The 15,747-nt window shown below is 43.3% G+C and overlaps 1 protein-coding gene across 1 annotated transcript in view; it reads right to left on the bottom strand.

Annotated features, from left to right (window-relative positions):
• Window positions 1-15,747, bottom strand: part of LOC135557568 (mannosyl-oligosaccharide 1,2-alpha-mannosidase IA-like) — a 161,059-nt gene that overhangs the window by 83,827 nt on the left and 61,485 nt on the right. Inside the window, exons 3-4 of the mRNA XM_064990960.1 lie at window positions 11,934-12,049; window positions 3,850-3,930 (exon numbers count right to left, since the gene is read on the bottom strand). Of these exons, the coding sequence (XP_064847032.1) occupies window positions 3,850-3,930; window positions 11,934-12,049 (197 nt within the window). The remainder of the gene's footprint in view (window positions 1-3,849; window positions 3,931-11,933; window positions 12,050-15,747) is intronic.

Raw genomic sequence — 15,747 nt, 5'->3', positions numbered from 1 at the left:
AATATTTGTCTAATGCCTCAGACATAGCACAGCCTAATGCACCCCCTGCCATGAAATGACTGGCAAAATGTTTTAGGCGGGTTTCAAAGAGGTATTTAACTTGGTTCCCCGGATCTCTGAATTTAGTCGTACGCGATATTCCTTCCACTGACATGGTGAAACGTTCACATTGTGGGGTACTCAGTGCTCACTTTAACCCTTAAAGTCTGAATACCCATGGAGCATGGAGGTACATGTCAGGTCCACTGGTCCACTAGTGAGGGAGCGATTTTACCCCAAGAACCTTCTCCTTGAGAAAACAAATCTGATTGACATAAGATCCAAGATAATCAAAAGCTCCCCAGCGTAAGATTGTCACAGTAATCAGGTAAGAGTGTGGATGAGTGTTTGTGCTGTCCTTAATCTCAGAGTGGATATTAAAACCTCTGGGGTCCATTCAGCCCATTCATTCCTGATTCCCTTCGGTCAGTTATGTAAAATTACTTATGGCTCCCACTCAATATCTGATCCATTGAGACGTTAAGTGCTTTGCTCTGACAGGTCGGCATGTCCCGCTCAGCAACACGTCAGAGATGGAAAACTGGCCAGCCATAAATAACACTGATCCCAAATCAGCCCTGTATTAATCCCATCCATTACTCATAGTAGGAAAAACAACCAAGGTCTAAATCAGAGGTGACCTGGGGCTAGGTGGCCTTCACTTCAGGACAACTTATGAATGGTTAACAATTCCACTCTATCAATAGCTCATTTCAGAAGGCCCTGGTATAATTGATCTGGCACCACATTAAGCTGTCTGCGATGCAGATGAAAACCACTCCCACTCAGAAGAACAATGAGCGAATCAGGAGGAGAGGCTCTTTATGGCTCCTTCACCATGATGATGATCAAGTGTCTGTTCGGCTCCTCCTATCGGGCATCTCAGGGCTGGCTAACAGACAAGGACAGGCCTGATCAGTATGCAGGGCTGAGGCTGTCCTACCGTGCATCCGTGTAGTTTTACACATACAAAATGTTAAAGGGTCCAGCCTGCTTTGAGTTCCAGCCAAGCGAAAGGCACAGGGGCCGGGGAGAGATCTCAGAGCCTGGCTCAGGGGCCAAGGAGAGATCTCAGAGCCTGGCTCAGGGGCCAAGGAGAGATCTCAAGAGCTTGCATCCCAGGCCCCATCTCCCCTCCCACCCACCACCGGGCCTCAAACACGTGTCTCAGCCTCCATTGTCTTCCTCCAGGCAGCTTAAAGTGGGTCGGGTATACATAACCGACTCTCTCTACCTTCTCCTGCAGGACTCAGAGGAGCTCCCTGGACTCAGGTTCTGAAGGCTCACATCAAATGGGTCCGCCTCTCTTAGAGGATGAAAGGGTGAACAGAGCAATGTGCGCTCAGTTTTAGAGAGGAGAAAACAGATCCAACCTGCTGGGAGTGACACAGCCTCACTGTACAGATATTGAAATACAACAAGGGAGAATGAAGGGGAGTTCACTACAACACACCTGGTACCCTAGTTATGTTTGTCAATGACAGCATTTCCCAGTGCTGCACTCAAGGATATTATTTTCTACAGTGTTTTGGAGATAATGGGAATTGATTTATACAGTGAGGCAATTCAAACACCCTATTCCCTGTGTAAATCCCTGTAGACTAAGCAATGTCCAGGCTAAGCTGCGGAGCACTACAAAACAGCATTATGCCACACTTATCATGTGTGGTTATGATGAAAAACGGCATGGGTCAAGCTTCCCAATACAAGAACGACAACAAAAAGGTGTCACTTTCAACCACAAACCTGCACAACCTGTAGCCTTACCGAATGACGCGTCACTAGAGTACTGGCAATTTCCCTGTTGTTCATTCATCTGCAAATAAAATACCATGAACTGGCAGGTACATCTACCTACTGTAAGCCCTTTTAGTCCTGTGGATATCTGCCTCGGGATATAGTGCCTTTTACCGAGAGGATTTTAACATAGTAAATACACCGGGAACAAAATAAAAAGGATTACATAGTCACTCTCCAAACCGTAAAATAAGAAACCTGCAAATCCGGCGGATATCATTGTAGTTGTAGTGAACTACTCGCCCCTGTTCCAGTCACTGCTGCTTAACGGTGTGACTTCCCTCTCCTCAACCTCATCCCATCTACATTTTACAGTCCAGAAACACCATTAATATGAATGGGAGCAAGAATTACAATGAGATTTCCACACACAGCATGCAATACAATGCAATGCCTTTCCAGCTTTTGTGTGCAAGACATAACACATTGCCATGTTGTTTTGTATTCATTAATACAGGGAATTTCCATAGCAATCCAATATGCCAGCTTATTTTTTTATTTTTTTTTACAGTGCATGCTGTACAGTGATGAAAAATTCCCCCAGTGTCTCTCCCAGCGTGTCAGAACAAAATGATGGTAAGCACGACAAAAAGGCATGCACAACTTCTTGACACTTCCTGTAGCAAAATAACACACTCAAAACCCTGGCTGCTTCTGGGGTCTGTAAGCAAAGAGCACTCCGAAAAGCATTGTGTTAAAAAGGTAAAGCGTTCCTGTCAACCTCACTCTCCAGTAATTCAAATTGCAGAAACACTCAAGAGGACCTCTTTCCTACCATTTTACCTTAATTGGAGGAAAATTATATTAAATGAGATAATCGCTCAGAAATAATTGGCAATGTTTGATAAACAGCATCCTTCAGAATGATGCATGGCTTCATAATGTAAACGCAGGCCTGGAACATGTGCGGGGAAGTATGCTCTCCATTTCATTAAAAACCTCTTGCAGGTGAAAATGTGGAAGAGGCCAAATTAATTTGCGTTCAGAACGCCAACTGAGTTTCCAGCCTCTTTAAATCCTCAACTTGATAATAAGTCTGAGCGTTCACAGTGATTGGTGTGACGCTGAGAGGAAACAAAGATCAGCTTCTCCTTTTGCTTCTGTTTCTTTCTGATTCCCTTTAGAGACTTGGAAAGACTCTAAAAAGAGACTTTCTTTGCTGAGCTCATTGAACTTCTAAATGGATTCCTCCCACTCTGGTATTGCGACTGTCCTTCTGTTAATGAGAGCCACTTAGCTTGGAACAAAGGTTCAGTAGTTCCCTGAAACCCTGCTGAAATGGGGAGATAAAAAGCATAGATCTTGTGGTCGGAAAAGTCCTCCTGCTTGCTAAAATTCAACTGGAGGAGTCATTAGAAGCACTGAGAAAACAGGTTGGATTTTAAACAGGTATTTTTTTGGCCTATTTGGTGGTATCTATGACTATCTTATCTTCAAGCCAGTCATTAGAGCAGGTCATTAAAAACCTCTGTCTGCATGAAGAGAAATAGAGGGCTGTACTCACAACAGCTGAATGGGAAAATGAGTTTGGTCCCAAAGAGATAGTTTCCTGACAACATGAGAGAACTGCAGTCCCACACAAATCCCAGAGTTGGCAAGTTGGCAGGCAGAATGAGCCTTCCTCTCAGAAGAGATTAGCTAAACCCCTGATATATTTTCATAGCTCTACATCTCCCTGAAGGACTGCCCTGCACTCAAGAGATTGGCGGGCAGTAAAGCGCTCACCTCTCTTTCACAGTTCAACGTTCAGCAACTTTGGAACAACGCTGTTCCAACATGGCTGCAATAAGATTATTTAACACCTCGCATCACTCTAAACTGAGGCGAAATGGTTGTTCAACTATTGGCGGCTACCTCTATGTAATTATCTCAGCTAACATGGTCTCTATCAAACTGGGGTAAAATGGAATGAACTAGGTCCTCTTCTCCTCATCACATGCATCAGATCTTGTCCAGTTGTAGCGTTCAGAGTTCTGGGCAGCAGCATCAGCATTTTCACAGTTAGGTACCTACCTCTTTGCCGGAGAGGTAATAGGCGGAGAGCAGTCCTCCGACAAACCGGATGTTCACTTCAAAGACTGAGACCTCAGCATTCTGCAGGGAGAACAAACAAATACAGTGAGAGAGATAGAGGGATGGAGAGAGAGAGATGGATGGGAGCAGAGAGAGAGAGAGAGAAAGAGAGAGAGACAAAGGATTCATGATTAGGAGTATTCAACCTGCTGAGTCACCGTGTAGCAGCTGGCAGGAATATCCTCACATCACACACCGAATGTAAAGACCGACAGACAGACAACGCTGTGGGCTACACCTGAAGACACTGAGGTATCAAAACCCTTAGGCCACGTCTCCATAACTCAGAGAAGACCTCTGAGTAAACCACTTAATACTACAACAAACATTTGACCATTTCCATTGAGATGAATGTGATCCACTAATGTATTCCCATGGTAAAGACAGATAAACAGAGAGAGCAGGGGCTGTCAGAGAATGGACTTCCATGGAGCTCGCACAGCGCCAAGCCTAACCAACTCTGGAAAAAGGTATCTATAATTGACAAAATAGCCACCCTGCAATATAAGTGTCATTTCATCTTAAGGTCAAGCTGGGAAGCATGAGTCGCCACCAACAAACATGAACCAATAAGAAGTGGTGATGAGATGCCTTCCTGACAATCCCATCAGGCCAAAACACAGATCTGCACTCAGCCCATTTCCCTCCCGAAGGGCCCCAGGCTTTGTTTTCTCCATTATTATAGCCAGACTTATTACCCATATCCATTCTTCATGTAGATTTTCATTACTCTGAAAAGAAGCATGTGGAGCCCATTCATCCAGAATAAAGTCCTAGAGGCCTACAGTACTTTTAGTACTGATAAATGGTTTTGATAACCTCATCCTAACCTCGAGCCCTTTGCTTTATATGATAGATCAAAATGGTAGATCATGTAGAGTGGTCTTAAAATATTTATGTTAATCTAATATTACTATGTGCATATTTCTTGAGGTTTTAGTGAGAGGAAAAGTTTGTTATTGCCTGTACTTTGAGTGGACCACATTTTAAAAACTGTGCATGGGGGGGGGGGGGGGGGGCATTGTCCATTGTTGCGCGGGATTTAACTTAATGAGAAACATTTCTTCCTGGTAATTGTGGTGGTGGTGGGCTACAAATAACCTCATTATGGTTTCAGTGACAACGCTTTGTAATTATACCAAATAACAAGTAAATATCAGTAGCCAATACTTTTTTTGTTGTTGTCCTCATTTCCAAATATAAGCAATTATTTTATATTTGAGAGGGAAATGTTTAACTTTGGCTTTTGTTTCTTGTAGACTATTTGTTTGGGACAAATGGCAGATGAGGGAATAAACATTTGTTTATGTGTCTTTTTTTTTCCATAGATGTTCTCAATACGAAGGCTTCTCTGCACTATGACTCTTTGTATTTGACTAACAATTTCTACATGAGTAAACTAATCTGGCCCAGAGAGATACAGTTCTATTATTTAATAGTAGAGAACGTGCGGCAGGCAGGCAAACAAGATAGTCTGACGGCCCGGCGTTAAATTAACTTATAATTAAAATAAATGTATTTAGTCCTGCAAACCTGCAGACTGTGAAATCCAAATTCGTAATATTTCTGCTAGCATTATCAATGGTGTGTTAATGACTTCAAATTATGACAGATGGCAGTTGTTCAAATGAGTAAAGCATTTTGTATTCATAGTAATGTACTGTTTTTTGCCTGATTGTGGACAGAAGGACTTGGCACACCTTATTAACTGTTGAGAAGGGGTTAAACTCTGAGGTATCCTGAGGACACTGCTGTAGCTACTAGCTAGGTACTGTAACGTAGGTGCTTTCCTCTCAGGGAGGATTACTTCTGTTCTGAGGACAGCCATTATCACGAGGCCCTGTCTCCTCACCCACATCAAGACATCAGAGAGCTGTTCTGTCCTTCAGTCAAGAACTTCAGTGAGGCCAAAGCGTCAAGAGGATTTCATTGAGTGTCTTCTGCACTGCACTCAGTGTTCAATTGCACATACTGCCAGGGTTAGAAAATAAAGTGGCATTAGAGCAAATATGTTTTGTGGATACTAATGAGATTAAATGTGATTACGTATTGTAGACATTAAAATGGTGGGAATTCCGTAAAAGGGGTCAACTCTAGAGCGCCGAAATAACGTAAACAGACGACAGCCTCAATGTATTCAGACCAGATGTTACAGGTTGCACAATTTGAATTTACATTAATATTTACATCAAAACACAGAGCAGTCTCTCACATGTTATCGTGGGATGAGACATTGCTGAATCCCCTAATGTATGAAGTTCTCCCCCTGCTGTTTTAGTAAAAAATGCAGTCTTTCAAGTTGTACGTACGGGATACATATTGTATACATCGTCCAACGAAATACTGACTTGCAGGTTCCTTCTCGACAACGCAACAATAAGAAATAATAGGTTTAGAATTTTTGCAAATGTATTTTAATTCTTTTTTTAAAAATTAAATACCACATTTACATAAGTATTCAGACCCTTTACTCAGTACTTTGCTGTAATCGCTGCACCTTTGGCAGCGATTACAGCCTCAAGTCTTCTTGGTGTGACTCCATAAGCTTGGCACACCTGTATTTGGATAGCTCTTCTCTGCAGATCCCCTCAAGCTCTGTCAGGTTGGATGGGGAGCTTCGCTGCACAGCTAATTCCAGGTCTCTCCAGAGATGTTCGATCGGGTTCAAGAACAGGCTCTGTTTGGGCCACTCAAGGACATTCAGAGACTTGTCCCCGAAGCCACTCCTGCTTTATCTTGGCTGTGTGCTGAGGGTTGTTTTCCTGTTGAAAGGTGAACCTTGCTCTGGAGCAGGTTTTAATCAAGGATCTTTCTGTACTTTGCTCCGTTCATCTTTCCCGAGATCCTGATTAGTCTCCCTCAACCACTCCCTACTCATTCAAAGGTTGTCAGAAATGAGCCTTGACCAGGCGTCTTGCAACTGTCAGACAGGAAACAATGTGTGCTTTCTGACGGTGTCAAGTCACCTCGATATTACTAAAAGGTCTCCCACATGGGTTGACTTTGGGACCTTTCCTCTTTATATAAAGAATATTGGTCTATCTGCATAAACCTGTAACATTCAGCTGTATGCTGATGACACTTATGTACGCCATTGCCCATATGACTGACCAGGCTATATTGGAGCTGCAATCTGATTTTGTCACCTTGGAGAAAGTTCATGATTATTTAAAAAATTGGTACTTAAATTGGGGAAAAACTAAATGATGCTGTTTTATAATTCTCGTAGAAGTATTTCAGATGGTTATACACATTTCTGCATTGGACAGCTCTTTCATCGGGCAGGTTTCCGCCTATAAATATCTTGGCTTTTGGATTGACAAAAATGTGACTTGAGATTTAAAGGAGGCTTATTTTATAGAACTAGATCGGGTCCTTCCCTAAACAGCAGGAAGCAGATTGTAGTCAACTTCCCTGCTAGTTTGTGACTTTGGTGACACCATTTATGAGAATTCAGCAGCCACCACTCCTAAACCTTTTGATGCAGTCTACCATAGTGCCCTTTGCTTTATCACAGGTGACAGTTTTAATATGCATCACTGCATCCTGTATCAAAATGTTTGCTGATCCTGATTAGTCGTGTAGACTTCATTACTCCCATTTTGTTTACATGGCTTTACTACACAAGCTTCCGACCTACCTCACTTCACTGTTGAAATAAAACAAATATGACACCAAACCCGTTCACAGAAATGGTTAACTTTCGAAGTTCCACTAGTATGTACCGATCTAGGTAAATCTGCCCCCCATTTTTGGAATAGTCTACAAAACTCCCTACATCTTGACTAACTGGTGCCTCTATGGCAGTTTAGGACTTTAATGTTGAATGACTTTAATGAGATCAATTTGTTGTATTGTTGTCCTCAGGGCACCATTGTAAATGAGACCCATGTCTCGATGGGTTTTCCCTGATTAAATAACAAGACAATGTATTCCATTGAGACCGTTTCAGCCATTACCGGGGTGTGTTTGACAGGTCATTACAAACATTTCCTCGGCCATAGCGTTAGCGGGGGGGGGCAAGATTATGAAAGAGTCACAGGAGCAAGATTATGAAAGAGTCACAGGAGTAAAATGAAAGCAATCAATCCAACGAGATTTAAGTGGCTTTTGCTCCCCTCGATGGCTGAAAAAGACAGATCCTCAGGTGGGCGGGGCATGTGCGTTGCTATTAATAGGACGCCAAAATAAGGCAAGGCCCATCCAGCTGGGGCTCATGGTGTCAGACCGAACCACAGCCCTCAGCCTCCTGACCTACTGAAACCTCTAGTCAGGTCAAATCAAGGGACATCTTCAATGAATGAGCTCCAATTCAACAGAATAATCAGAGTACAGGGGATATGACTGAGACGGGATTGAGAAGTCAGATGGAAAAATGGAATTGCAGAAGGTTGTGTAGAGGTTCTAGAGCGGCGGCTACAGTTAGCTGAGCTCCATCCCATCACAACGTTGAGAGCAATGTTAGTGAATGACAACAACAATAATACTCCCTGACAGTAAAATCATCTCAAGGAAGCCCCTGTGTAGACACAAAGAGCAGCAGTGACAACTGACTCCTGGAGATGATGCACGAATGCTCTTTCTAAGCCTGGCCTACACAATAACATACTGCCACGTCTGTGGATCATCTGTCAGAGGACCCTTAGAAATTCATCCTCTGATGACGTGCTTTAGTGTGTGAGTGTGTCTAGGTGTGCGTGTGTTTGTACAAAAAGGCGCAGGGGGGAGGTTCCTTCAAATCTCTGGCTAGAAAATGTCTCTTTGTTCCAGCCTCTGAAAGGTTATCTTGCAGGCTGATGTCCAGCAAGGCTGTGCAGTCCATTACACAGCTCCTGCCTGCGGGCTGACAGTGGAGCCGGGGCCCTTCCATAATACATACAGCCATTGCCTTTGTTCATGTACTGGCCTTGCCTTTCACAGCAGCCCACAACACACAGCTCGGCAGATGAAAGATTGCAGGCGGGCACGAGGCAGAGGCAAATAAAATGGGGGCTTGCTCGCTTTCTCTCGCTCTACACCTCTTCCCAGCAGAACAGAGTGGGAAACAAAAGAGAAATCGTCGCTGGCAATTATAGTCCACGCTGTTTACTATGACCAGACCTGTTTTTGTTCCGACCCTATGTGTCTGTCTACCGGTCATGCTCAGGTAGACAGACACACAAGGCAGGGAGGAGCTGGTGGGGAGGACGGGGGTCGGCAATGCAAATAGTCTGGGTCAATCAATTGGCTCGATATTTAAGACAACCGTAAATCCGGTATCCCCACTGCCTTGTCTTGAAACCTGAACATTAAAACAGACTCCGAGACATCTCCCCTGTTCCAGTGGATCTGTATTGTACAGAGGCATCAGGAAATGCAGTGGTATGCTCCTGTCTCTCAGTATTCCAGTCGTGGCCCCTGACTATTATGACAGTGAGGCGGTATGGAGGAACATGACAGAGGTTGGGGCCAAATGGAAAACCACAGACCGCTCCATCCATGTTAAGACAATGTTGGAAGAGAAGGAGATGGAAGAGGGGGTTGTATTTATCTTTGAAATAGATATTCTGTATTCAGGAGACAAAGTGAATATTAATGCCCAATCCACCAGGGCTTTTGTGAGCTCCTTTATTGTTGGAATTGCTCGAGGGCAGTGAAGTCAATGCCTTTCAATTAAAAGTTTGTTAATACACTTCATGAATGCGTCTGATCACTAATGTTTTTTTTCCGCTCTCTCTCCCGCATTTGTAAAAAAAAAATAATAAGGGTGGACAAGAATTTAGTGCTTCTTAACGAGTTGGTTCTCCCAGGGGAATAAATAATGAATCTGGTTCCATAACATGGGCAGGGTCTAACGCAGAGGGAACATCAAAGTAAAAAAAGACTGAAGGTGTTTTTCTTCTTCACTGTTTCCACTCCAACTCCCTCAGCTAAATTCTTCAGCTCCATCACCACCCCTTCAATAATCCATGGTAGTTCATTTCACACAGCAACTAGGGTTAACAACGGTGAAAAAAGGAAAGGTTAGACAATTTTCCCTTGATGAGCCATCACATTTCTTTTAGCTATAACCTTCCTCACCTCTGGCATTCAATTGATCATAGAAACTGCATTACAGGGCTAAGTAATGGTTCAGTAGTTCACATCCAAAAATTGCACAAACTGCAGTTTGACATTCTCTCAAGTGGGACATTCCTTTTAAAGCTGTAAAAGGAACCATGACTTGAAAACAACATTTAAGAAAGAAAAGAAAAACTTGCAGAGAAGTCACAAATTATTGAGGCATGACAATGGGGAGAAACATGCTGAGCTAAGAATAGATGCAAAGAAACAGAGTGGTTCAAAGCATTTGAGAGTGGTGCAGGTGTGGACCACAATGCAAATCCTAATTATTGCAGTCCAATAGACTGGGGGGTTGGTTTGTTGCGTTATTCCACTGTGTGTTTGTGCATTATTGAGCACCATTGCCAATATCACAATTTCCTAGATATACACATCACATTAGATTGCAAAGGTCTTGTATATATCGTGTGGCCATGTCTGAGACAAAGCCTTTTCAAACTGGTTTATACAGCTCTTCCGTCTCAGTGTTTGAGAGTAATTTGTTTCCTATGCATAGTCTGGAGGGAGGGAAAAACTGTCAATGAATTTCTGGGTGAGAGTGAAAGGCTTGAGGAAGGCAATGCGTTCTGACAGACACAAAGTCCTCACTCCTAAAGCACATTACCTTCAACCTGATGAGTCAGGTCCATATTGACTGATTAGAAAAAATGCTCCTTTCCCTTCCTCGAACAGTGGAATTAAGATGACTTCATTCAGTCCACTTCCACAGACAGACACGGTGGTTCCTTCCAGGTGAGTACTGTACCTGTTCTGTCTAACACTAGAAAGGCCTAGAGGGACCCATCCCTTCAAGACAAAATTAGTCATTTTAAATCCAACATTCTAATGAATACATTTCATATGCTATCAGAAAAATTAATGGGAAAGTGCCCGTGTGTGAGATTGTGTGTGGCGTCAGTATACAGTGAGTGAGTGAGTGAGTATGTGTGTATTTTGGGTTGTAAGTATGTGCGAGTGCGTTGGTAGGTAGGGCTGTGGCGGGCATGAAATTTTGTCAGTCGGTTATTGTCATGCAAATGACTGCCAGTCTCACAGTAATTGACCGTTAATTAACATAAATATGTTTAGCATCTCCAGGCGTCCACGCATGCTGATGCACGCCTTTGGAACATCTACATTAAAACAAGTCGAAAAAAATCTATTTCAGATACACCATCACAATAAATCCATTATTTTGGTCAGGTCTAAAGAAACATTATTATGTGAAGAAAATGTATGTCAGAAGAACAGAATAGGAGTCTAGTTCATTTAGCAAAAAAATATATTTTTTTATAAGTCCCGTGCAATTATTTTACATGTTTTTATTGTAAGAATAATATAATTGAACATAGCTGAATAAAATAAAGGATATTTTTCCCATTCCAGAGCGAGTGCCCATTTGATGTGGCTATGTTGAGCGTAAAAGTTACCATTTGAAACAGGTCCTATACGCTAGATTTAAGAGTTATTTGACACATTTAGTTGTGAATGATACAAACCTTAGAATGTCATAGAAATCAAAACATACACCAAGTGTACAAAAACATTTAGAACACCTTCCTAATATTGACTTGTCGGGGCATGCACTCAAGGTGTCGAAAGCGTTCCACAGGGATGCTGGCCCATGTTGACTCCATTGCTTCCCACAGTTTCGTCAAGTCGGTTGGCTGCACTGATACACTCAAGCATTAAAAAAAAAAAAAAACTCAGCAGCGTTGCTGGTAGAAATGATGTAAGACAGAGTTCAGCTTTCCTGCATTAAAATGCCTTGGGTGGCTCTGTATTCTTTCCGTACTGATTACAGTGGGGCTTGCCTAACCAATCAGATTCTAGATCTCCTGACCTTGAGCTCGTCAGTGGCTGACTAGCTAGCAGACAAAGGTGTTCTATGGTTCTACTAGCTAGCAGACAAAGGGGGTTCTACGTTATTTGGTTCTACTCACCACGTTGAAGTCCAGGTTCTTCTCCACCCACTCTGTGGCCATGTCAAAGTCCTCATACATCTCCATGACGTATAGGGTGTCCAGGGCATCCACGATGGTGGCTCCCTTTATGCTCCCTGGGAAGGCAAACAAAACAAAGCCTTGAGGACTCGTATCCTATTTTCCTCCCATAGCAACATATTGTATCGGTAGAAAAACAGCACAGTCAGAGTCAGGTTTCTACCATTAAGACCAGAGGAGGTTAAAATCTCCAGGGCAGCTGGGAGTTCTAAGTGTGCTGTTTTATTCAAAGAGCGGGGCATATCTCCTGCTGCGGTGGAATATTGCTTCAGGCAACTTCCATTTATCGCAGTGTGAGACGTCATGCATATGAACAAATACAAATATGACAGAGCACCTTTGGCTATACTGTCAGGTTTTTACCTGGTTGAGGAGGATGTGGCAGAGAAAGTCAGAACAGAGTGAGCATATTAGCGTGAGTCTTTTCATGGTGGGCTGATGCTTTCGAAAGGCTCTTGGCCACCAGACCTTACCTATCAGATGACATTATACCGAGCCTCCTGAATGGCGCAGCAGTCTAAGGCACATCATTCTAGTGCTAGAGGCATCACTACAGACCCGGGTTTGATCCCAGGCTATGTCGCAGCCAGGAGAACCAAAGGGAGACCTATGAGGCGGTGCATAATTGGCTCACCATCGTCCGGGTTTGGAGAGGGTTTGGCCGGCCGGGATGTCCTTGTCCCATCGCGCTCTAGTGACTCCTTGTGGCGGGCTGCGAACATGCACGCTGACTTGTGTCACCAGTTGTACGGGGTTTCCTCTGACACATTAGTGCAGCTGGCTTCTGGGTTAAGCAGGGCGGCTATTAAGAAGATCGGTTTGGCAGGTCATGTTCCGGAGGACGCATGATTCGACATTTGCCTCACCAGAGCCCGTCGGGGAGTTGAGACAAGATCGTAATGAGATCACAATTGGATATCACGAAATTGGGGAGAAAAAGTGGGTAAAATACAAAAACTAAAAAGATGACATTATACCCTGTTGACAGAGTACCGTGTCCATAAGTCTGGTCCTGTGCAGCTAAAAACACCCTCTTCCGCTTCATTAAGATAAGAGCAACAAGATTAATGAAATGACTGAGCTATAGAGAAATGTAGCCTAGATGCAATTTATTCTCCAGTGAAGATTCGACTTGCTCGGTTTACCAAGCGCTTAGGAGAACCCAGCCCCTGCCAACTCTCCACACTCGCTTGGAGGGCCGATATTTCTCCTCCTTTACGTCACAGATTCAAAAGGAGGAGAGGATGAAAGGAAAGGCACCAGCCAGGCAGGCAGTCAAAGAGGAAAGGCACCAGCCAGGCAGGCAGTCAAAGAGGAAAGGCACCAGCCAGGCAGGCAGTCAAAGAGGAAAGGCACCAGCCAGGCAGGCAGTCAAAGAGGAAAGGCACCAGCCAGGCAGGCAGTCAAAGAGGAAAGGCACCAGCCAGGCAGGCAGTCAAAGAGGAAAGGCACCAGCCAGGCAGGCAGTCAAAGAGACAAACACTTAGCAAAGCTTTTAGTCCACAGCATTATCGAAAATAAACTCAATAACACGACTAAAGCACTTTCCCATTCACTTACACCTATATGGCGTTCTTCAAATGAAAAAAAAGATAATGTCGTGGTAACTGAATGTGTTTTTATTTCCTTAAAAGGGTAGGATTACAGCTAAAAGCTTTAATGTAGATTGAACACCCCCGAAACTTAACAATGGGTGCTGTAGGCCTGCCTGCGCCTGTCTGTCAACGAATGTTAACGTGGAACACAAAAAGGAAGAGTAGCAAGGGTCACTGCAGGCTTGACTAAACACGTTTCCACTGGCCATCCTTTTGTCACCTGGCATCCTTTTCCCTTTCCTGTTTTTCATTAATCCCTCACTCCATTTGGACTCTGTGAGAGAGATGAGGGAATGACATTTTGTGCCTGCCACCCATTGTCTGCTTCCTTCCTGCTCCGTGGCTAGAGTGCGTGCCTGCTTCCCCCATTATAAAATACAGTGGCAAAGAGAAGTGGAGAGGGGGGCATCCTCATCCCATTACTGGGACAAGCCAGAGCATGATGTGTGAAAAGGTGTTGTGTTTTTGCGAATGTTTTCACGTGCGTTTGTGTGTGCATGTACCTCAAATGTACAGCAAGCCATGGATTGACTTGAATTCTAAGAAGCAGAACACAGAATATCAAAGCCAGATTTCTCTGATCTATCAAACAGTCTTCTCACTCTAAGCTTCCAATTAAAATGAATTTCTATGACATGTCATGAAGCAGCCTTTATTCTTATAATAAAGGGCTCTTGAGATCTTTGTCAATTTTGAATGCAAGATGATAGATTTGAGTAAATGAAAAACATGTGAAGGCTTTTGAAAAAAATAAGGATGACCTGGATATCAGTTCTTATAGAGAATCCCAGTTGGTAATTTTAAAACGTTTGATGGAAGAACACTTTCCAAAGTTTCCATTTAGAAATCCTGAATTGACTCAAGGAGGACATCACTTAACATTTTTCTGAGGAAATCAATTAAAGGGATACTTTGGGATTTTGGCAATGTTGCCCTTGATCTACATCATCCGAGTCAGATGAACTCATGGGCACCATTTTTTATGTCAGCGCAATGACTGAAAGTAACTACTAGCATGCTAGCAGTACCTATAGACTTCCACTCATTGTGCTAACGCTTGGCTCACAAAACTACCTCCAACATCCTTCATACTGGACACAGAGACAAATGGTATCCATGAGTTCCTCGGACTCTGGGGAAGTAGACAAAGGGCACCATTGCCAAAATCCCAAAGTATCTCTTTAAGTCCAACGGCCGGCCCATGAACAGGCTAAATACATTTCCCCAGTGCATAAGAGCCTGGTGATGGATGCGTGAGCAACATTCATGGGACAGCAGCTCTCGTGTCTAAGAGCTTTCATTTATCACCTGTTCTCTCTCACTCGCTCGCTCTTCATATCTCATACCTTAGAAAGGAGCTCCTCTTTGGAGCAGAGACTCGTGAGCATTTCATTGACTGATGACACTCGCTAATAGAGTTCTCACATCATTAGCAGGGAACGGCACAAATGGTGGAGCATCGAATCTCATGGGGCTGAGAGCCTTCGAGGCGTTGTCAGACGATGCATTGTTTGGACAAAAACAACCTTCACGTAAAAGTGGGCTCAGAATATCAAACCCATACACACAGTGACATCGTTCATTGTTCTGAGGGAGGACGTCGTCACCACCTCATTGAGGCCTATTTTAGAAAACATCAGAACCTGGGGCAACTTGGTTTATTATGTAAATATGCCTGTGGCAACTAGCCCAAATGTCTAGTCAAACCTGCTCTGCAGTTATGTGACACATTTGGTTATTCATCTTGGGGAGGACATGGTGGTTTCCTTAATACAGAAATAGGAAGTTGGAGAGTAAACCATTGGAAGTTTGTTGTGACAGCGAAGGTAGGCCTACATATGTTAAGAGTTGTTAGATTAGATAATCATGTAGAGAGCTTTAGAACAGTTGTATAGTCTAACTTTATATTTTGATTATCTCCTTTGTCTTTCAGGTACCCACAATACAAACATAAACCATTCAAAGGAAGTTAGAGAAATCTAGATCAAAAGGTGGAATTATACCATTTGGGTGAAAGTGACCCATCCCAACCAAAGGCAACATTGTTCAATAGCAAAACAGTACTACAGTGCAATTGGAAAATATCCAGACGCCTTAACTTTTAACATTACAGCCTTGATTTAAAAAAAGGAAACAATTGTTTTTCCCCTCATCAATCT

This window comes from Oncorhynchus masou, chromosome 16 (assembly GCF_036934945.1).
Source record: "Oncorhynchus masou masou isolate Uvic2021 chromosome 16, UVic_Omas_1.1, whole genome shotgun sequence".
Taxonomy (NCBI): domain Eukaryota; kingdom Metazoa; phylum Chordata; class Actinopteri; order Salmoniformes; family Salmonidae; genus Oncorhynchus; species Oncorhynchus masou.
This window is presented reverse-complemented; position numbering and strand designations above follow the sequence as displayed.